This window comes from Capsella rubella, unplaced genomic scaffold (genome assembly GCF_000375325.1).
Source record: "Capsella rubella cultivar Monte Gargano unplaced genomic scaffold, Caprub1_0 scaffold_1, whole genome shotgun sequence".
NCBI classification, from domain to species: domain Eukaryota; kingdom Viridiplantae; phylum Streptophyta; class Magnoliopsida; order Brassicales; family Brassicaceae; genus Capsella; species Capsella rubella.
The window spans coordinates 1047477-1066212 of NW_006238923.1; the positions used below are offsets into that span (position 1 = coordinate 1047477).

Here is an 18736-nt window from a genome sequence, read left to right on the forward strand (position 1 = left end):
GAGAGTGAAAGACGAAACTCTCCCTAAAGCTTGTTAAATCTTAACCCTTTGTTTGGCTCGGGGATCCATTCATCGGGGAGGAGGAGGAGTTAGCGCCTTCGAGACCGTCGCTCAGTCGCCGAAAAATCACCACCCTGACCGCCACTGATTTCAGATCTTCATCTCCAGCTAGGTTTGCAATTACTCTTTCTCCTTCCGCTGTTAATTAGTTCAATCGCTTCTGCTTAGATTCTCTTACTTGTCGTGAAACTTGAGTTTAGGAGATTTTCTTTTCGTTATCTAATCGTAGGGTCTGGATTGAATGCCGCATGAGTGTTTCTGCTTTCAGTTAATTCTATATGCATCAGTTTCGGTATCGAGAAACGTTTAGCCTTTGATTTTGATGTTGTTATCATCAAAATTGGTTTATTAGGTTTGAATTTTGTCTCTGTGAGCTCACGAGGAATGTCGTCTATATATGTGGAACTGGTTAATAATAGAGAATATTCTTAGGGTTCTTAAGGACGCTCTTTGAATATTTGTTTATTGCTTTTCAAGGGTGCGCGATTGATAAAATTTTATTTTAAATCTTCGACAGATATGGGTTCTCATGGTAAGAGTAAGAGAGATAGCCGTGAACGTCAGAAGAAGCGGAGATATGAATCCGACTCTGAGTCTGAGTCTTACACTTCTGACTCAGATGGTTCTGATGATTTGACTCCTCCCAGGAGTTCCAGGAGGAGGAAAAGCAGCAGCAGTCGTCGGACCCGACGCCATAGCTCGAGTGATGATTCCTCTGATAGTGATGGTGGACGGAAGAGTAAAAAGAAATCTTCATCTAAGGATCGCTCGGAGGAAAAACTCAAGGAGTATATGTCTAAAAGGGCCCAGAAGAAGGTAATTGTTTTGTATTTTGTTACTTTGTTTGTGTCCTTTGTGTTGCTTTTATTTAATGCCTTGAATGTATTGGAGCTGGTTGCTAACTTTATGCTACTTTTAAATTTGTTATAGGCATTACGTGCAGCAAAGAAACTGAAGACTCAGTCAGTATCGGGGTACTCCAATGATTCAAACCCGTTTGGGGATTCAAATCTCACCGAGACGTAAGTGAATCACTATTAAGAAAATGGTAGATGGTTATTGTTTTGACTTTTACTGGTATAGTTTTGAGAATATGATATAATAGCGCATAGTTCATTCCTAGTTTTAACCAGATAAATAAATATCATAGGGTGCAACTCCCTTTCGTTTACTTGTACAAATTTTATAAACTGTTAGCCAAAGTGTCTTAAATTGAATGTATGTAATCAATTTATTCGGATGACACTTGTGAAATAACCTGGTTTTAAGAGTTTGCATTCTCATGCATGCAATTCTGTTTATACCAGATTTGTGTGGCGGAAGAAGATCGATAAAGATGTTCATCGTGGAGTACCACTGGAAGAATTTTCCGTTAAAGCTGAGAAGAGAAGACACAGGGAAAGGATGGTATGTACAATAATCATTACTGATTATATATAAAAAGCAAGGAACTTTTCATTTCCTGGATTTTTTCAAATATTTGCTATTTTTTCTGGTGGAATGAGCTTTCTGGTTTATGTCTTAAGCACTTTGGTTCAATGTGCAGACAGAGGTTGAAAAGGTTAAGAAGAGGAGAGAAGAGAGAGCAGTGGAGAAAGCTCGACATGAGGAAGAAATGGTAAAGTCTTTTTCATGTTCTAAATAGGAACCCTAACTTTTTCACAAAACCCTTTGGTCCAACAGATGTAAATGATTGAATTTCATATTCCCCAATCATCTCTCTAATTTGGTTTATACTGTATAGCTACTGACTTATAATTCTTTTATCTTCTGCAGGCATTATTAGCTAGAGAACGTGCCCGAGCTGAGTTCCATGATTGGGAGAAGAAAGAGGAAGAAGTATAACTGCGCTTTCTTTGTTTTTGCAATTAATTCTTCTTTTAGATGTGTTAGGTGTATAGTACTTGACATATCTCCTTGATCTACAGTTCCATTTTGATCAAAGCAAGGTGAGGTCAGAGATCAGATTACGTGAAGGTCGACTGAAGCCAATCGACGTCCTCTGCAAGCACTTGGATGGTTCAGATGATTTGGATATCGAGCTTAGTGAACCCTACATGGTTTTCAAGGTATTTACGAAGTTCATGTTGAAATGTAAAACCATATGTGTCAAGTTATGGAGCTGTTTCACTTAAGTTAAGTCTATACTTTCTTTGGGGCTAGTTCAGTTCATAACATTTTCAGTCGTTGGGAACAGTTGTATTAGGGTAGTAGTATAGAGGGAAGAAGCTTGATAGAACATAAGTTATTCTGCAAGTCTAAGTTAGCCGTTAAGATAGCATCGTTGTTGGTTACTTTTTTTGAGTATCTCTTAAACTATTATCAACCTATGTATAAGATGACTTCTGTATATGAATTTGGCTGAATTTTCAACTTAATTAAGTAACCTCTATGTAGTTTTTGTACGAAGAATCAAAAATTAAAAAAAAAGAGAACCAGAATGTGAGAATGATTCTGGATGCTTTGCTTTTGAGACGGAAAATGGAGATCTCTCGTTAAACAAAGTCTCTGACTTTGTAGTTGTTCTCTTTTGGTGAACAAAGAAGAGTTTATTGGTTTGGTTTATTCAGATTGTTGTGATGGTTTTAATTATATTGACGTATTATCCTCTGACTTGCGTGATGCAGGGACTCACTGTTAAAGATATGGAAGAGCTTCGCGATGATATCAAGATGTATCTGGATTTGGATCGGACAACTCCAACACGCGTGCAGTATTGGGAGGTACTTTTTACTATTGAGTCTCATATATTTCATTCAGGATGATTCTTGCATTCATGTATGGAATTTCAATACAGTCTGAATAATATATATTTAATGGACCCTCTTGTTGTCTCTTTTTTACGATTCATTATCATTTTTGCTCCTTTTTATGTTATTAAATACATGTTTAGAGGAAATACGTATGCTTATACTATCATATTTTCAGGCACTTATAGTGGTATGCGACTGGGAGTTAGCTGAAGCTCGTAAAAGGGATGCCCTTGATCGAGCTAGAGTTAGAGGGGAGGAACCTCCAGCAGAATTGCTTGCTCAAGAGAGGGGACTACACGCTGGTGTTGAAGCTGATGTGAAAAAACTTCTTGATGGGAAGACCCACGCGGAGCTTTTAGAACTGCAGTTGGACATCGAATCGCAGCTGCGTTCTGGGTCAGCGAAAGTTGTAGAGTATTGGGAAGCAGTTCTTAAACGCCTCGAAATATACAAGGCAAAGGTATTTGCTTGTGCATGATCTTGAGATGTTAGATTTTGAAAATAGAGGATTTGTTTTTTCTCGTACTCATTGAGTATCTTAATGTTCAACAGGCTTGCTTGAAGGAAATACACGCTGAGATGCTGAGGAGACATCTACATCGCCTCGAGCAACTTTCAGATGGTGAAGAAGATGTAGAAGTTAATAATGGCTTAACTCGTGTGGTGGAAGAAAATGAGGAAGAGATGAATGGTAGTAATCTTTCAGATGCTGTAGAAGCATTTTCTCCAGAGCCTATCGTGGAAGAAGAAGAAGCTGATGAGGCAGCAGAAGCGGCTGGTTCGTTTTCGCCAGAGCTCATGCATGGTGATGATCGTGAAGAAGCAATTGATCCTGAGGAAGACAAAAAGCTACTGGTACTCTTATCAATTCCTACAATTTACTTTTGCCCATGAATTCGTTGATGCTTTTACTGACCTATAATATGGTTGCGGCTATAACAGGAAATGAAACGGATGGTTGTGTTGGAGAAACAGAAGAAACGGCTTAAAGAAGCTATGGCCTCAAAACCAGCACCTGTAGAAGATAACTTGGAGCTTAAAGCAATGAAAGTAATGGGGGCAATGGAGGAAGGTGATGCCATATTTGGCTCTAATGCTGAAGTGAACCTTGATTCTGAGGTACCCCTAATGCTAATATATCTCTTCTCTACCCATACATTTTGAACTTTTGGAATGAAAAATCTAAAATTTTCATCTTATAGGTATACTGGTGGCATGACAAGTACCGACCAAGAAAACCGAAGTATTTCAATCGGGTTCACACGGGTTATGAATGGAATAAGTATAACCAAACGCACTATGATCATGATAACCCGCCTCCAAAAATCGTTCAAGGGTACAAGTTTAACATCTTCTACCCGGATTTAGTAGACAAGATTAAGGCTCCCATATACACTATCGAGAAGGATGGGACAAGCGCTGAAACTTGTATGATCAGGTTCCATGCTGGTCCGCCTTATGAAGACATTGTAAGTACTCAGAACGATTACCGTGGGTATCCATCATTGCCTCTTTTGCTATCTATCATTGCTCAACCTTTTTTGTTGTTTCTTTTCAGGCGTTCCGGATTGTGAACAAAGAATGGGAGTATTCTCACAAGAAAGGTTTCAAATGTACGTTCGAGCGTGGGATTCTGCATTTGTACTTCAACTTTAAACGACATAGGTACAGACGATAAACTAATCGGGGTTTGGCGGGAGAAGATAAACCGGCAGTTGTAAGACTTTGGCTAATGTTTTATTAAGCCCTGTTTGTAAGATAATTGCAATACATAGAGCAAATTTGGATATCTATCAAGTAAAGACGAACTGTATTTTGATATTTTCATTGGAGCTGATAATCAAAACAGAGCCGAATAGAATATGTCAGCGTGAAAAGCTCTCACAATCGAAGATGTTATGATCATTGAAACAAATCTGGGAGTTGGTGAAGCTTTAAGTGTTTTGCTTAAGGTGAATTTAGCTCTTGTGGTAAAGTTGGTGTAGGCATGAATTGTGTGTGAGTGTTTTTGGTTGGGGAGGAGAGACGAATGAAAAGAGTTTAGTTTAGGTCTTGGGAAGTTGCTTAGGTTGAGATCTCAACATCGAAAGTGCTTATAAAAAGATTCTGTTGGTAACTTAAGTAGTGGAGTAGAAGATATTATTTATTCTGACTTTTCATTTCCTTTTCATCATCTTTTGATGTCTCTTTTTCTCCAAACTCTCCTTCACTCCAAGACAAAGACCTTTTTTTTATTTGTTAGCTTAAAAAAATTCCATTTCTTCTTCTAATAAACTTGATTTCTCTTCCAAATATGTGAAATATATTTAGATACGGTCAAGCTGTTGATAAAAGTTTTCTAGTTTTGCTTTAAGTACCGGAGTATGGATTCGAGAATTTGTTCGAATTTGAGATCATGTAAATGCCCATGTATTGCATGTTTTTGCGTTCTTATTTTATATTAGTTTGTAAACATGCATAACTCTATTTCTACCAAATATTCGGAATAAATCCCACCATCTAAGCTTAATGAAGCTTTTTGGAAATGAGAAACTAGTGCGCAGAGAGTAGAGACAACCACTAAAATAAATGTCTCTCGTCAACATCACAAGTATATCTACCTAAAGTGTAAACAATTCCCTATACAACTAAAATTAATATACCAAAACAAAAATGAAAACTGCTTAAAAAGAAAGAAAACGAACAAATAATAAGAATATGGTGCTCTCTATATATGATCAAATCGCTTTCAAACTTCTACGGTAACCCGACATTTCCTGTTTTTTTCCATCATTCCACTTTCTTTCTCTCGTTTTCTGAAACCACTGTTCTTGTTTTTTTTTTTTTTTTCCCGATAATTTGTTCAGGGAACCGTATCTTATTCTCCGATCTTTCCGCTTCTATCTGATTTTTCAGATATGAACTCAGGTACGTTCAATACTTTCTTTAAACCAACTTATTTCCCAGGGTTTCATTAAGACTTAATTTTAATATACAATCAGAAAATCCTCGAATTTAGATTTTTTATTTATTTTTTAATTCGTTTGAGTTTCAACTAATATCTTTTTAGGGTTTCAATCTTAGGTTTTCCCTTTTTTAGATTAATTAAAGAGTTTAAAATTTAAGAAGAAGAAGAAGGAATATGGATTCTGCAAGAAGTTGGTTTCACAAGTTTCAACCACGAGATAGGCCCCCGAAAAAAGATATGCGCTCCGGAAGCACTTGCGGCGGTGGCGTGACAGAAACCACCGTCCCCGACGGAGCAAACGAAACAGAAACGACGGCCAAACTTCCACCACTAGGCGGGGACGGAGAAGCACTCTCAAATACAACCAAACAGAAGGTCGCCGCAGCCAAACAGTACATTGAGAATCATTATAAGGAACAGATGAAGAACCTCAACGAGAGGAAAGAAAGGTACTATATACATTAATTACTAACGGTTTACACTATATTTCTCTGTTACTACATTAGAGATATTAGATTCTTGATGCATGAAATTTAAATTTAACAGACGAACAACGCTGGAGAAGAAGCTTGCAGATGCAGATGTATGTGAAGAAGATCAAAACAACCTTATTAAGTTTCTTGAGAAGAAAGAAACAGAGTATATGAGACTCCAAAGGCATAAAATGGGTGCTGATGATTTCGAACTCTTAACTATGATCGGTAAAGGTGCTTTTGGTGAGGTTCGAGTTGTTAAAGAGAAGAACACAGGTCACGTTTTTGCTATGAAGAAGCTCAAGAAATCAGAAATGCTTCGCAGAGGGCAGGTTACATGTACATTTTATATTCCACGTACACCGCATTTTCGGTTTTACTAGCTTGTTTTTATCTGAAAGCTTTTGAAAATTATTTTCTTTGTAGGTAGAGCATGTAAGATCTGAGAGGAATCTATTGGCAGAGGTAGACAGTTCCTGTATAGTGAAGCTTTACTGTTCTTTTCAAGACAACGAGTACCTGTACCTGATAATGGAGTATTTGCCCGGAGGCGATATGATGACACTTCTGATGAGGAAAGACACTTTAAGTGAAGATGAAGCTAGGTTCTATGTCGCTGAAGCTGTTCTGGCTATCGAATCTATCCATAAACGCAACTATATCCACAGGTTGGATCTTAATTAATTATTAGTCATTACTCATGATCACAAAGAAAGATGTGTGTTTAATCTGAGATGTTGTTTTGTTGCATGCAGGGACATAAAGCCGGATAACTTGCTGCTTGATAGACATGGACATTTGAGGTTGTCTGATTTTGGACTATGTAAGCCATTGGATTGTAGTGTTATTGACGGGGAAGATTTCTCGGTAGAATATTCGGGTAACGGAGGAGGTTCAGAGAGGGAAGAGAGTGCATCAACCGCTCCTAAACGCTCGCAGCAAGAACAGTTGCAACATTGGCAGAAGAATCGAAGAATGCTTGTATGTACACTCTGGATTAGTATGGTTTCAAGCTCCGACTGATAAATCTGGTTTTTCTATAACGAAATATATCTCTAATATTCCAAGTACACTTGCTGTTGGTAACGTGTAACACTTAATTACAGGCTTACTCAACCGTTGGTACACCAGACTACATTGCACCTGAAGTCTTGTTAAAGAAAGGATACGGCATGGAATGTGACTGGTACCATACACACGTGTCTGTTTTCTATTTGTAAACAAAGAAAATAAATATAAGACATTCAAATTCATATAGAAGGTTTTATATACATAATGCAACCAGGTGGTCACTAGGAGCTATAATGTACGAGATGCTTGTTGGGTATCCACCCTTTTACGCCGACGACCCAATGTCTACTTGTAGAAAGGTTCAAATAAATTTTGACTTTTTTTTTTTATAATTTCTTCTAATGAGCTTTTATGTATTTACTAGCTATACACTTTGTACATGTTAAAAAAACAGATAGTGAATTGGAAAACGCATTTGAAGTTCCCTGAAGAAGCAAGGCTATCACGAGCGGCGAGGGATCTTGTTGGTAAGCTCTTGTGTAGCGTTGACCAACGACTAGGCTCTACTGGTGCCTCACAGATTAAGGTATCAATCTTTCTCTTCCTCTTTTTTTTTTTTTTTTTTTTTTTTTTTCTTTTCTTTTGTTTTCTATAGTAAAGAGCTAAAGATTACAAAATAGTTAAAGTTGAAGTTATACATTTCACCCCAAAATCGTCACATGTAGGCACATCCTTGGTTCGAAGGTGTAGAATGGGAAAAGATTTACCAAATGGAAGCTGCGTTTATTCCTGAGGTCAACGACGATTTGGATACTCAAAACTTCGAGAATTTCGATGAGGTTTTTTCATTTTATTTTTTTATAATCTTTTTCACATTTGTTTAAAGTTAATCATGATCTAAACTACTATCTATGATCATTTTCTTTTATGTTTGGTTGAATGTATATGTTTAGGAAGATAATCAAACTGAAGCACCCTCTAGAACAGGACCATGGAGAAAAGTAAGTACTCGAGTTTTTTTGACTAATTCATTTTCTGAATTAAAAATGATATAAAGATAGTGTGTATATATAGTTTGACTTTAACATTTTGTAATCAGAACGTTAACTTTAACACGGTTTCCCATGAATTATTTTGCATGTTCTGCTAGATGTTATCTTCAAAAGACATAAATTTTGTCGGCTACACATACAAAAACTTTGAAATCGTCAACGATTATCAAGTCCCTGGAATAGGTATCTTCTTCAATTTCTAAATATTAAAAAAGCTTCTAGAAAAAGTTGGATACTTGGATAATAAATTGGATTAGAAACTTCTAACATTCCGGTTTACGTACGTTTTACTCCTCCAGCTGAACTGAAAAAGAAAGAGACAAAACCAAAGAGACCATCGGTTAAGTCACTATTTGGTACGTGAAAATCTCTCATTCCACTCTATTTAGTTCTCGTATTCAACACATAACCGGGGTTAATTTTTTACGTTTGTTAAAATGTCACAGAGAGCGAACCGTCTGCTGGTTCGGAGCAACAGACCATTAACCGGAGCATGTCGAACCCGACGCCTCCTGAAATGGAACCCAACCTGAGGCGTCTAGAGTCTGAGTAGATTATGCCTTCTTCTATGTCTCTCTCTATATACTATACATAAACAAAACTAAACCTGAAATAATAGTAAAACTTTTCTTCTCTAATTTTCTTTTATATATATATGTATATATATTTGTTTGTTAACCCTAATTTGTAATAGCAAAACACTGATGTAATTACATGTAGGTGGTAGGACGTCAAAGATGAATCATTGTCAAATTACAAGTATTTGTTTTTTTTTAACCCCACTTTTTATAAGGTAAAAAAAAAAAATAGATTTCTGAGTTATTAACTTATTATATAGTTTCGTCAACGTCTGGTAGATTCGGATGAGACTCATATTTCCTGATTGGGAAATAAAAAAGGGACCTTGAAATCCATGTAGACGACACATATGGGCAGTTGTTGTTGTGCCCAAAATTTGATGTATGCAACTGATTTTTATATTGGAATGCAAATCCAAATGAATGCCGTATTGTAACTTATTTATCAAATAGTATTTTTTTCTTTTTTTTTAAAGTAGTTTCGCATGTGGTCATAAATAATTGAGTGAGGGAAACAAAAAGAAAAAAAAGTAGACAACGGACACAAATGTCAGTGTCACCAAAAAAAAAAATCTATCATTTCCTTATTTTATTTTATTTTTGTAATTATGGTTTTCGTTTGTTATTCCTAACTTCTTCGTTGTATTAACAACTACCGAATCTTTCCCTTGTTCAACAAAATTAGACATATTTTTTGGGTCTAATCCAGCTCAAAAGTTTACGTTTTTTCTTTCTCTTCTTGTTTTGTTTTGTGTGTGTGTGTGTGTGTGTGTGTGTGTGTGTGTGTGAGCTGGTTCGATTTCTTATCCAAGCAAGGAGGAGGAAGGAGGGGAGGTTTCATTGGTTAAACAAATTGAGAATGTGGGGGAGGGGGACCCTAAGGATATGATATGATGAACTGTCAATTGTAAAGCAGACAGTTCCGTGATTCATCGTTTTCATGGTTCGATTCTATTTCTGATTTCCCCATTCTCTGGTTTCCATCATTCCGTTTTGTTTAGTTTCCCCTTGGCGCATCCTTACCAAACTTATGCATCTTTGAAACTTTCGCCTTTCTTTTCCTTTCTTTATTCTTGTTTGGTGTCGAATTCGATTGTCACGTCAAAGAGGGTTTGATTCTGGTGTTAAATGTTGGATTGGAAGACCAATCCAGGGCCGAGTTTTGGAGACAAGGGTTTGTTCGATTTCTGGGTTTGAAAAGTTTGGATTTTTCTTTTTTTTTTTCTTGTTTTAGAGATTGATTTGTTGGAGAAATAGAAACTATGGATCTTGTCATTGGTGGAAAATTTAAACTTGGGAGGAAAATTGGTAGCGGATCATTTGGAGAGCTTTATCTTGGTAAATAACACCAGCAAGATTTTGTCAACTTCTTCCATGTAAAGATATTCAGGTTTTTATGTTGTTTTGATCACTTTTTTTGCAGGTGTAAATGTTCAAACCGGAGAAGAAGTTGCTGTCAAGCTGGTACGTTTTTTTTTTTTTACAATGGTAGACTTTGATGATGATTTTGGTGTGAAGTATTAATGTCAGCTGTGACTTTCTTCTGGCCATTTGATTCTGCTTCTTTGGTATTATATCATTCTTCTTATTGTTTCTTTTTTTGTGTCTCAAATTTTATCCTCAGGAATCTGTGAAAACTAAGCATCCCCAACTCCACTATGAGTCAAAGTTGTATACGCTGCTTCAAGGAGGAAGTAAGTCTCCCATTCTTCATGTCAAAATGTGTCCTAGTTCCATTTTATTTCATCCTAAACTTGTTTTTCTTTTGTTGAAGCTGGTGTTCCTAACCTCAAATGGTATGGAGTTGAAGGAGAATACAATGTAATGGTTATTGACCTTCTAGGTCCTAGTCTTGAAGACTTGTTTAACTACTGCAACAGGAAACTCTCTTTAAAAACCGTTCTCATGCTTGCGGATCAGCTGGTGAGTATATTACATATCTTGCAGTTTATTTGGTTTCAATATTATGTCTTCATCCATAAACGGAGAACTATTCCTATGGTTTCAGATAAACAGAGTCGAGTTTGTGCATACTAGAGGTTTCCTTCACCGTGATATTAAACCCGACAACTTTTTAATGGGCCTTGGGCGCAAAGCAAATCAGGTGCCATCTCAGAAAGAATTGTTGGGATGCTCTTTGATATGAAGAAGCAAAGTTTGACTTGTTTTCTTATTTTGATTCTATATCATGGAAGCATAGTTATGGTCAGGTTTCAGAAAATCTTGATGGTTATTTTCTGATTATTTCTGTACTTACAGGTGTATATCATCGATTTTGGACTGGGGAAGAAATACAGAGACCTTCAGACTCACAGGCATATCCCGTACAGGTAAAGGTTATTTCTTTTCCCTGTCCTTACTGATGTTGATATATATATGTAGCTGAATAGTAAATATTAAACTTTGGGGCAGAGAAAACAAAAACCTCACTGGAACAGCTCGGTATGCAAGTGTGAACACTCACCTTGGAGTCGGTAAGCATGTTTTCCTCTAAGATTAAGCTTCTAAACTTTTTGTACTCGAATCTGATAAGATAATTTTCTTGCTGGTGTCTCTAAAGAACAAAGTCGAAGGGATGATTTGGAATCTCTTGGTTATGTGCTTATGTATTTCCTTAAAGGAAGGTATGACTCTACACGTTTCATACCAATCTTTAGACTTTCTTCTGTGGTCTGCATTCTCAATCCTGGTACCTCTTTCCAAGGAATGTTGAATTTTTCTTCTCATATGTTATTTCCTACAGCTTACCCTGGCAGGGATTAAAAGCTGGGACAAAGAAGCAGAAGTATGACAGGATTAGTGAGAAGAAAGTGGCAACTCCCATAGAGGTATCGAAACTGACATTTAGCTTCAGGTTTTGTGAGTATTTTAAGTTTTGATGAATTAGCATTGATTTGAAAAACAGGTATTGTGTAAAAATCAACCGTCTGAGTTTGTTTCGTACTTCCGTTACTGCCGGTCTCTACGGTTTGATGACAAACCTGATTACTCTTACCTCAAGAGGCTATTCCGCGACTTGTTTATTCGAGAAGGTTCTGATAGCATATTTCTTATTCAAGCATATAACCTTTGTCTCTGGAATTCAACTTCTTATATTCATTCTCAATGGCAGGTTATCAGTTTGACTATGTATTTGACTGGACAATTCTGAAGTATCCTCATATTGGTTCCAGCTCTGGTTCTAGTTCACGTACGCGGGTAATTTATGATACTGCTTTCTTTATTAGTGGTTCTGGAGTTTTCTCCCTGTTCAAGGGTTCAGATGTAAACTAATTATATTCGTTTCAGAATCATACAACTGCAGGACCTTCTCTCGAAAAACCAGAGAGGGCTGTTGCTGGTAAATTTTTCACTCTGTTTTTTTCTTTGTGAAACCTCAAACCAAATTCCCGCCTAGTGGTTATTTCTTTTGCAATATGCAGGAAAGGAAATCCGCGAGAACCGGTTCTCAGGTGCGGTTGAGGCTTTCTCTAGGAGGCATCCAACCACGTCTACTCCTCGTGATCGCTCAGCATCAAGAAACTCTGATGATGGGCCTTTGTCCAAGCATTCGGTAAAGAAACATTCTTAATCCGGTTTGTCAGATCAAATTTTTGATTCTGTTCTGGTTTGGCTGAACCGAAACTGAACCCGAAACCTTAACCCCTAACCTAACCCTACCCTAAACCCCAAAGCTAACCTTACAATAAACCCTAAACTAGACCCTACCCCAAACCTTAATCCTATCCCTAGATCCCAAACTCTAAATCCTAAACCCAAACTTTTGTGAATCCCTCACTAGGTTGACTCACTCTATATTTTGCTCTAATTTGCACAGCACGGTGACTCAGAAAGATTACGTAATTCCTCAAGATACGGAAGCTCATCAAGGAGAGCAATTGCTTCAAGTTCTCGTCCAAGTTCCGCGGGTGGACCAAGTGATAGTCGATCCGCTAGCCGTCTGGTTGCTTCGAGTGGCGGAGTCGGAACAGGAAGTAACCGTGCATCGACAAGCCAGGGAATCCAATCAGGAAACGTATCTAAGACGTCAACTTTTTCTCGTGCTGCTAGAAACACTCGGGAGGATCCATTGAGGAGGAGCTTAGAGCTTCTCTCTCTCCGAAAATGAAACATGAAAAGAAGAAAGTCAATATACGAACAAACCAAACACAACAAAACCATCGTAAGAGAATCTGCGTTAAGATTACACAACATTTCATTGTATATTTTAAAACAGTTTTAGTCTAGATGACACTTAAAGAGAGAGGGAGCTGAGTTGTCGTGTAAAACGGAGAAATTTATGAATGTTTTCTTAATTTATAACAAAACATTACACGTTGGCTAAATTTATTAATTTGCGGGCTGATTCATATATATATACACGTTGGGCCCGTTAAAATCTACCCGTAATAAAATGATTAGTGCGTGGGCTGATTCGTATATACACGTTGGGCCCGTTAAACTATAATCTTAATAAAATGATGGGGGCCTTTTTGACCTTTCGTTATGGAGATTAGAGCTAGGGTTTCGACCAGCCGCGTGCTACTTAAGATCATCTTCGTCCAAGCTCTGTTTCTTACAGTTTATCGATCTTTAGATTAGTCAATAGCTTAGGGTTTTATGTATCGAGTATTATGGATAGCAGGAGCCTCCCGGGCTGATCTGATTACAAAATAAGTACTTGAGGAACTTAGCCCCAAAGCTCCTGCTATATTGTTTTTTTGCCGTTTGTGTTGCAGATTCGTCCTATTCCTTAGGCTCTTCTGTGTCAAAAAAGCGGCTATACCTCGCTTTTGCTAGCAATGTTGTTTATGTTTTTAGTGTTTTTGGGCGATGATTATAAACTTACCCGCGCTTCTGAGATGCTTCTTTAGGTCAATGAAGCATATAAGGTAAAATACATGGTTGAATTTCTTAATATGAGCCTAAGTCCCTGTTTCATCCTCTTCAAAGTTTTGTTCTTTTGGGTGTTATACAAGTTTTGTATTGGCAGTGATGATGAATTGTAACAGCTTGATACGCCAGTTCTGCTTCAGATAATTTTTGATTGAAAAAGCTGTATTCTTTCTGAGCCTAGAATGTTTCTTTTAAGTGTTTCCTTTTGTAGTGTTTTTTGAATTGTCGATGATGATATAATCCATTCGTAATGAGGTGCAGTGGAGTCGAGACCCTGTTTTACAGGGAGAACCCCTTGGCAGAAGCTGCAATTTCTATGATTTTAATGGATTTTACTGAGGCTCTTTCATAACAATATTGTGTTCTTGGTTTCATAAAAATGAAATCTGTTGAGTTTAAACTATACACTTGCACTTATTTCTTAGTGCTTGTAGTCTGAAAAAACTCAGAAATTTCCAGTGTTCTCATCAGCTTCGTCTCATCTTTTACCATGAGGCTAGAGTTAAACAAGAACGCTACATTATCATCCCTCTTCCAAATTGACCGTAGTTTTTGTTTTGTTGTCTAGAATGCCACTTTATCATCCCTCTTCTAATTTGTCCGAAGTTTTTTTTTTGTTGTCTAGAGTATGGTGTTGCCTTTATTCGTGAGTTTCAAGATAAACGACAAGATAATTCCATTGGGTGGAATGGATATACTTGGAAAGAGAAATGTGGGAATAATACATTATTGAAATCTAAATTTGGTGAACTAGTTATGTGATGAGAAAGGGTCTGCTACATTTCGAATTTCTTGATCCCATGTTGTACAATCATAGCAAACGCATCTAATTTTTTCATCTCTAGTGCTATTCCAATCTCAACTCCATTACTGCCGTCTCTAGACTCTAAGAATGCAACAGAACCTCCTGTTTCGATGTGCACAATCTCCATTTTGCAGGGCTTTCCCAACCCAAAATCCATATCATACATTCCCAATTTTGGAGCTCCTGCAACTGAAGTTGGAAAACGGGACATTACCCATTTACGTACTTCTTGTCCCCAACCTGGGGCTGTTTTTAATAGATCACTTGATAACATATCTTTGATTCTTGCTATTATTGCATTTGTAGCAGCCAAAACGCCTCTGTCTCCTAGCAAATCTCGTCTTTTGACTGATACAATACCAGGAGCCATACAGTTGCCAAAGTATGTTTGTGGTATTGGTTCTGCATAGTTGAGACGATTCCTGCAATCCACATTAATCATCAAGTGAAAGTCTTCGTCTTCCTCCTTGGCCTCTATTTCACTTTCTTCAACAAGGGTCTTGATCAAGCTCACCCAAGTGAAGGCGAGAGACACCACGAAGGTAGAAACAGGAGACTGATTCTCAGACTGCTCTGTAAACCAATGCTTGAGATTGTCTATCTGTTGACGGCTCATTTTAAAGGTAGCTCTGTCCATGTTTTTGGGCGTGGCATGTGAGATGTTTTTTCCAGAGTTTTGACTCCAAAATCGCTCCAAATGTCCTGCAGCTACCTCGCCTGGGTCCTTGATCATGTTTCTGCAGCCGTGAATAGGTAGAGGGGGTAGAAGAAGTGTTGTACGTTCTCCACTGTTGGATTTGGTCAATGACATCCAATACTTCATGAAATGAGTAAAAGTTACACCATCTCCTGCAACATGTGTAGATGTGTTGCCTATACAGATTCCGGCTCCAGGGAAGATGGTGACTAGAATCACCATTGTTGGCCGCGTCTGAATTCCTTTCGGAGAGACATGAGGAGGAGGTAACTTGGGCAAGACGCCATGCAACACTCTGATATCTTTAGCAGAATCGGCTTTCAAATCATTGAAATCAATGCCACTAGACTCTGCGACTGTGAAAGCAAGAGAGTCTTTGCCATCGTTGTAGCATAAGTAGGGAGGCTCAGGCCGAGGTGGGATGATTAGTTTACCGGCGTAAGGGAAGAAATGTTGGAGAGTGACAGAGAGTGATTGTTTGAGGTTCGGTATAAAGTCTTTGAGGAAACAGTCGGTTGAGTTTTGGTAAGAGAAGAAGAAGACGGACTCGGCGAGTGGGAGAGTGAGCCATGGGGCATCGAAGAAGGTGAGAGGAAGAGTGGTGGATGGAACGGTGCCGTTTGGGGGAGAGATGTGAGTGGTCTCAATGATGATAGGAGGTTGAAGATGAGCCATTGTGTGATTAAGTTTGAAGAAATGAGTTCCTGTGTTTTTTTATAAAGGGAAGTGTTATCTTGAACCCACCGGGCAAGTGAAGATGTTGCTTCTGTTGTGTAATTTGCTCAGACGCGCTCTCATGTGCTCAACCTCCAACAACCAGTCAACCACCATTATATTTGTTTGTTTTAAAAAAAAAATGTTTTGTGTTTTTGCCTAAGTAATGAGCTCGATATCTCTTTCATCAATCAAACCCTCAACATGTTAGTGTTTCACTCCGAATTCTTTTTGCCATTTTTTATCGAATATATTTTGGAAGCTTCTATTTCCTGAGCTAATATATTCGTCCTCTTTAAATTATTAAAGCTTTTAACAGAAAAAAAAAAAAAAAAAAAAAAAAAAGTTTTTGGCGCACAATATTTTGTATGAGAAAACGAAGCAAAAGTTACAAATTGTTCTTTTTGGGCATTGCAGATAAAAAAACAAAGATGGGAGATAAAAGTAAGGAAAATAAAAGTCACTATGTTTGTCTAATTGTTTATGTATCCACAAATCTTCCCAGAAATCAAACTGTAGAAGACGTATGTATTAGTATCATTGAATGTACAACTTTTCTTGTTTTTTTTTGTTCCTGAAACGTCTTCAAGCTCATGGGCACTTCTTCATTCTATCTAAGTGCCGCCAAACGCTTCTCCAGTTCATCAATTCCAGAACTGCACCAGAAACATCAAGGTTTGATTATGATTTTTTTAGGTAACAGATATGTTATAGTTGTGTTTAGTGGATACCGTACCTGCCAACATCCTCTGTATTCTTCCTGCCAATTTTACTTTTTGGAGTGGATGATAACTGCAGATCGATCAAAACAAAGACAGAGAATCAATAACGGAGAAGCTACAAAGACACATAACAATAAAGAGCATCGATGGTTATAATTATAAACAAACCTGTGCGGCAACATCAATGCCAATTTCATCAAGAACCTAATCAGTAAAACAAGAAGATTTGTTAAACCTTTAGAAACGGTCTTTATTTTAGAACTGGAATCCAATGGCTAGGACGCGAGAAATGTACCTGGTTTGTCAAATCCTCTGTTTCGTCTTCAGCTTCGTCATTGTCTAAAGCATCATCTATGGAATCTGACATCATCTCAGTCTGAATTCCCAATATGCATTAGTTAGAATGACTATTCGAGTGTTCATGGATTTAAAGGAAAGACAGATTTTGATAGATCTTACGGTCATGTCCATTTGCGCAGACTGCTTTTGAAATTCTCTCATAACCTTGGCTTGTTTTGCTGGATCCATATTCTGGAATTATCAAAAAACATCCCGTTAAACTATAGAACAAGTTCTTCCTAATAATTCCTGACTGAATAGATGTTCTTCGTACAACAAGAAGACCCTCAAAAACTTAATCTGAGGAATCCACCCAAATCAATAAACATGGGCTAATCTGATTTGTGTTACATAGAAACCTGACCTTGCTCATAGCTGCCATAGCCTTGGTGGCACCTTGCATTCCAGCAGCAACTGAAGTATGTGCGTGCATAGCCTAAAAACCAAATTTTAAAAGTTTTTTCAACACTCGAAACTTTTTAATGTATGAGATTAAAAACAAGAAATATGATATTCTTGGTTGCTTATGAACAGAGATATTTGACAATGAAATTAGGAGAGAAGTTTTAATGAAGAGACCTGTGTATGAGTAGCTATGCCTCGCATTTGAGCTCGGCTACCTTGTAAGTTGGCTATTTGTTGCCTAAGCCGGATCAATTGCCGAGCAAGAATCTTAGTGGCTCCCTGCATAAAAGCAAAAGATAAACAGTTAGAACTAGATGCTATTACAGACACAAGATTCTCGAGTACAAAACCTGAAAAAGGATGCTGGAAATACCTCATTCCCAGTTTTAGCAGTTCTTTTTATCTCGAGAACAAGCTTCTTCTCCTATCATACATGAAAGAAAACGTTTAAAGATGTATCCCTTTGAAAGAAGAGAGTGAATGAAATACACATAATTAGGCCACACTCATACTTCTGATTGAAGAGATCCGATTTCCTTTTCGATTCCTGAAACAGCAAGGAGAGACAAACACAGGTAAAGAGGGGGGAACTAGAATAATTTGTAACATAGCAATTCAAACTTTGAGCAATATATCTATGATGGTGCCATGGAAGTTAGTGGTAACTTTTCAATCAAGCCATAAAAATCAAACAGGTATAGATTGATTCTCAGTAATAAAATCTTCAAGGCAATAAATAGTCATAGAACAAAGAAATACCTCTGGTAGCTTGTGTCATCTCTCTCTTACTCTCCCGAAGCACTTCTGCAATTTGTCAAAAAAAAACAAACGATACATTCAGTTTCTGACATAAGAAGAGATATATATGATCACGATCGCGCCACAAAATTACAGAACAAGTCAACATTAAGCGAACCGAAGAAACACAGATGATGATCAAAACCCGTCTAGGTGAATCAATCTGGAGAAAACACAAATCCCCGTGAGATATAAAAGAGAAGCTGGAAATCAAACCTCTCGGATTAGGTTTCTTGGTGAAGATGTTCATGTTTGATCTCTTTCCTTAATTTTGTAATTTAGCTCTGGTCTCTGGAAACTGGGGAATCCTGGTTGAAGATGATGGGTCTGAAAGCTTCTTCAGAGCAGCACGGAGAGAAACGAGAGAGATTAGGCTACAAAGGATCTCAGCAAATTTTGGAGGTTTTTATTTTCTCTTACCAATTACGTAATATTCTTATTTCCCCGTTTCTATTATGATTTGTGAGTTTGTTTCTGATAAATTTCGGACTTGTCCTATAATGGTTG

At 37.6% G+C, this 18736-nt stretch overlaps 5 protein-coding genes and 5 non-coding genes across 13 annotated transcripts; 8 read left to right on the top strand and 2 right to left on the bottom strand.

The window, feature by feature from the left end:
* Window positions 1-59: 59 nt before the first annotated feature.
* LOC17900493 (cactin) lies at window positions 60-4676 on the top strand. Its single transcript, XM_023789944.1, has 13 exons — window positions 60-172; window positions 578-876; window positions 991-1082; window positions 1368-1467; window positions 1607-1678; window positions 1837-1899; window positions 1989-2129; window positions 2688-2783; window positions 2989-3273; window positions 3366-3668; window positions 3756-3932; window positions 4016-4282; window positions 4372-4676. The coding sequence occupies exons 2-13, from the start codon at window positions 580-582 to the stop codon at window positions 4489-4491; spliced, it is 2013 nt and encodes a 670-aa protein (XP_023645712.1). The 5' UTR covers window positions 60-172; window positions 578-579; the 3' UTR covers window positions 4492-4676.
* An 802-nt stretch (window positions 4677-5478) lies between these two features.
* On the top strand, window positions 5479-9073 carry LOC17900716 (serine/threonine-protein kinase tricorner). 4 transcript variants are annotated; one of them, XM_023789962.1, is made up of 14 exons: window positions 5479-5554; window positions 5660-5720; window positions 5877-6209; window positions 6307-6565; window positions 6660-6901; window positions 6989-7214; window positions 7340-7419; window positions 7519-7603; window positions 7699-7830; window positions 7970-8083; window positions 8198-8245; window positions 8395-8479; window positions 8596-8652; window positions 8743-9073. In XM_023789962.1, exons 3-14 carry the CDS (start codon window positions 5935-5937, stop codon window positions 8847-8849), a joined length of 1710 nt encoding a protein of 569 aa, XP_023645730.1. In that variant the 5' UTR covers window positions 5479-5554; window positions 5660-5720; window positions 5877-5934; the 3' UTR covers window positions 8850-9073. The 4 variants fall into 4 exon arrangements, with proteins under 4 accessions (XP_023645730.1, XP_023645731.1, XP_023645729.1 ...); XM_023789963.1 differs by lacking the exon at window positions 5479-5554 and having other exon boundaries at window positions 5571-5720; window positions 5863-6209; XM_023789961.1 differs by lacking the exon at window positions 5479-5554 and having other exon boundaries at window positions 5571-5720.
* A 449-nt stretch (window positions 9074-9522) lies between these two features.
* LOC17900574 (casein kinase 1-like protein 9) lies at window positions 9523-13200 on the top strand. Its single transcript, XM_023789861.1, has 15 exons — window positions 9523-9817; window positions 10109-10212; window positions 10298-10338; window positions 10499-10568; window positions 10649-10797; window positions 10883-10978; window positions 11134-11204; window positions 11287-11348; window positions 11435-11498; window positions 11618-11702; window positions 11780-11906; window positions 11987-12072; window positions 12163-12214; window positions 12297-12427; window positions 12692-13200. The coding sequence occupies exons 2-15, from the start codon at window positions 10137-10139 to the stop codon at window positions 12980-12982; spliced, it is 1401 nt and encodes a 466-aa protein (XP_023645629.1). The 5' UTR covers window positions 9523-9817; window positions 10109-10136; the 3' UTR covers window positions 12983-13200.
* Window positions 13201-13492: 292 nt separating this feature from the next.
* On the top strand, window positions 13493-13641 carry LOC111828786. The gene has a single exon (XR_002832547.1). It is a non-coding gene; the product is annotated as a small nucleolar RNA snoR134 (small nucleolar RNA).
* Window positions 13642-13681: 40 nt separating this feature from the next.
* LOC111828779 lies at window positions 13682-13780 on the top strand. The gene has a single exon (XR_002832540.1). It is a non-coding gene; the product is annotated as a small nucleolar RNA U36a (small nucleolar RNA).
* Window positions 13781-13837: 57 nt separating this feature from the next.
* LOC111828818 lies at window positions 13838-13931 on the top strand. Its single transcript, XR_002832578.1, has one exon. It is a non-coding gene; the product is annotated as a small nucleolar RNA Z223 (small nucleolar RNA).
* LOC17897020 (coumaroyl-CoA:anthocyanidin 3-O-glucoside-6''-O-coumaroyltransferase 1) lies at window positions 13922-16240 on the bottom strand. Its single transcript, XM_006304530.2, has one exon. The coding sequence runs from the start codon at window positions 15924-15926 to the stop codon at window positions 14526-14528; it is 1401 nt and encodes a 466-aa protein (XP_006304592.1). The 5' UTR covers window positions 15927-16240; the 3' UTR covers window positions 13922-14525.
* Window positions 13974-14091, top strand: LOC111828822. Its single transcript, XR_002832582.1, has one exon. It is a non-coding gene; the product is annotated as a small nucleolar RNA Z278 (small nucleolar RNA).
* LOC111828765 lies at window positions 14163-14272 on the top strand. The gene has a single exon (XR_002832526.1). It is a non-coding gene; the product is annotated as a small nucleolar RNA snoR97 (small nucleolar RNA).
* Window positions 16241-16351: 111 nt separating the features above from the next.
* LOC17898445 (vacuolar protein sorting-associated protein 2 homolog 3) lies at window positions 16352-18707 on the bottom strand. The gene is made up of 11 exons (XM_006305552.2): window positions 18446-18707; window positions 18191-18235; window positions 17944-17978; window positions 17805-17855; window positions 17606-17710; window positions 17391-17462; window positions 17147-17218; window positions 16983-17063; window positions 16856-16891; window positions 16702-16757; window positions 16352-16621 (listed from the first exon to the last, which is right to left on the bottom strand). Exons 1-11 carry the CDS (start codon window positions 18477-18479, stop codon window positions 16576-16578), a joined length of 633 nt encoding a protein of 210 aa, XP_006305614.1. The 5' UTR covers window positions 18480-18707; the 3' UTR covers window positions 16352-16575.
* Window positions 18708-18736: the final 29 nt, after the last annotated feature.

Excerpts from the sequence above, each read along its gene's own strand:
- LOC17900574 (XM_023789861.1), top strand. The coding sequence starts at position 10,137 with ATGGATCTTGTCATTGGTGGAAAATTTAAACTTGGGAGGAAAATTGGT. Across the intron at positions 10,798-10,882 it reads TCATGCTTGCGGATCAGCTG|ATAAACAGAGTCGAGTTTGT; the intron begins GTGAGTATATTA and ends CTATGGTTTCAG. Across the intron at positions 12,428-12,691 it reads GGCCTTTGTCCAAGCATTCG|CACGGTGACTCAGAAAGATT; the intron begins GTAAAGAAACAT and ends TAATTTGCACAG.
- LOC17898445 (XM_006305552.2), bottom strand. The coding sequence starts at position 18,479 with ATGAACATCTTCACCAAGAAACCTAATCCGAGAG. Across the intron at positions 17,064-17,146 it reads CTGCGCAAATGGACATGACC|ACTGAGATGATGTCAGATTC; the intron begins GTAAGATCTATC and ends TTGGGAATTCAG. Across the intron at positions 16,758-16,855 it reads GCATTGATGTTGCCGCACAG|TTATCATCCACTCCAAAAAG; the intron begins GTTTGTTTATAA and ends ATCGATCTGCAG.
- LOC17900716 (XM_023789962.1), top strand. The coding sequence starts at position 5,935 with ATGGATTCTGCAAGAAGTTGGTTTCACAAGTTTCAACCACGAGATAGG. Across the intron at positions 7,831-7,969 it reads CTGGTGCCTCACAGATTAAG|GCACATCCTTGGTTCGAAGG; the intron begins GTATCAATCTTT and ends CGTCACATGTAG. Across the intron at positions 8,084-8,197 it reads ACTTCGAGAATTTCGATGAG|GAAGATAATCAAACTGAAGC; the intron begins GTTTTTTCATTT and ends GTATATGTTTAG.
- LOC17900493 (XM_023789944.1), top strand. The coding sequence starts at position 580 with ATGGGTTCTCATGGTAAGAGTAAGAGAGATAGCCGTGAACGTCAGAAG. Across the intron at positions 1,679-1,836 it reads CTCGACATGAGGAAGAAATG|GCATTATTAGCTAGAGAACG; the intron begins GTAAAGTCTTTT and ends TATCTTCTGCAG. Across the intron at positions 3,669-3,755 it reads AGGAAGACAAAAAGCTACTG|GAAATGAAACGGATGGTTGT; the intron begins GTACTCTTATCA and ends CGGCTATAACAG.
- LOC17897020 (XM_006304530.2), bottom strand. The coding sequence starts at position 15,926 with ATGGCTCATCTTCAACCTCCTATCATCATTGAGACCACTCACATCTCT.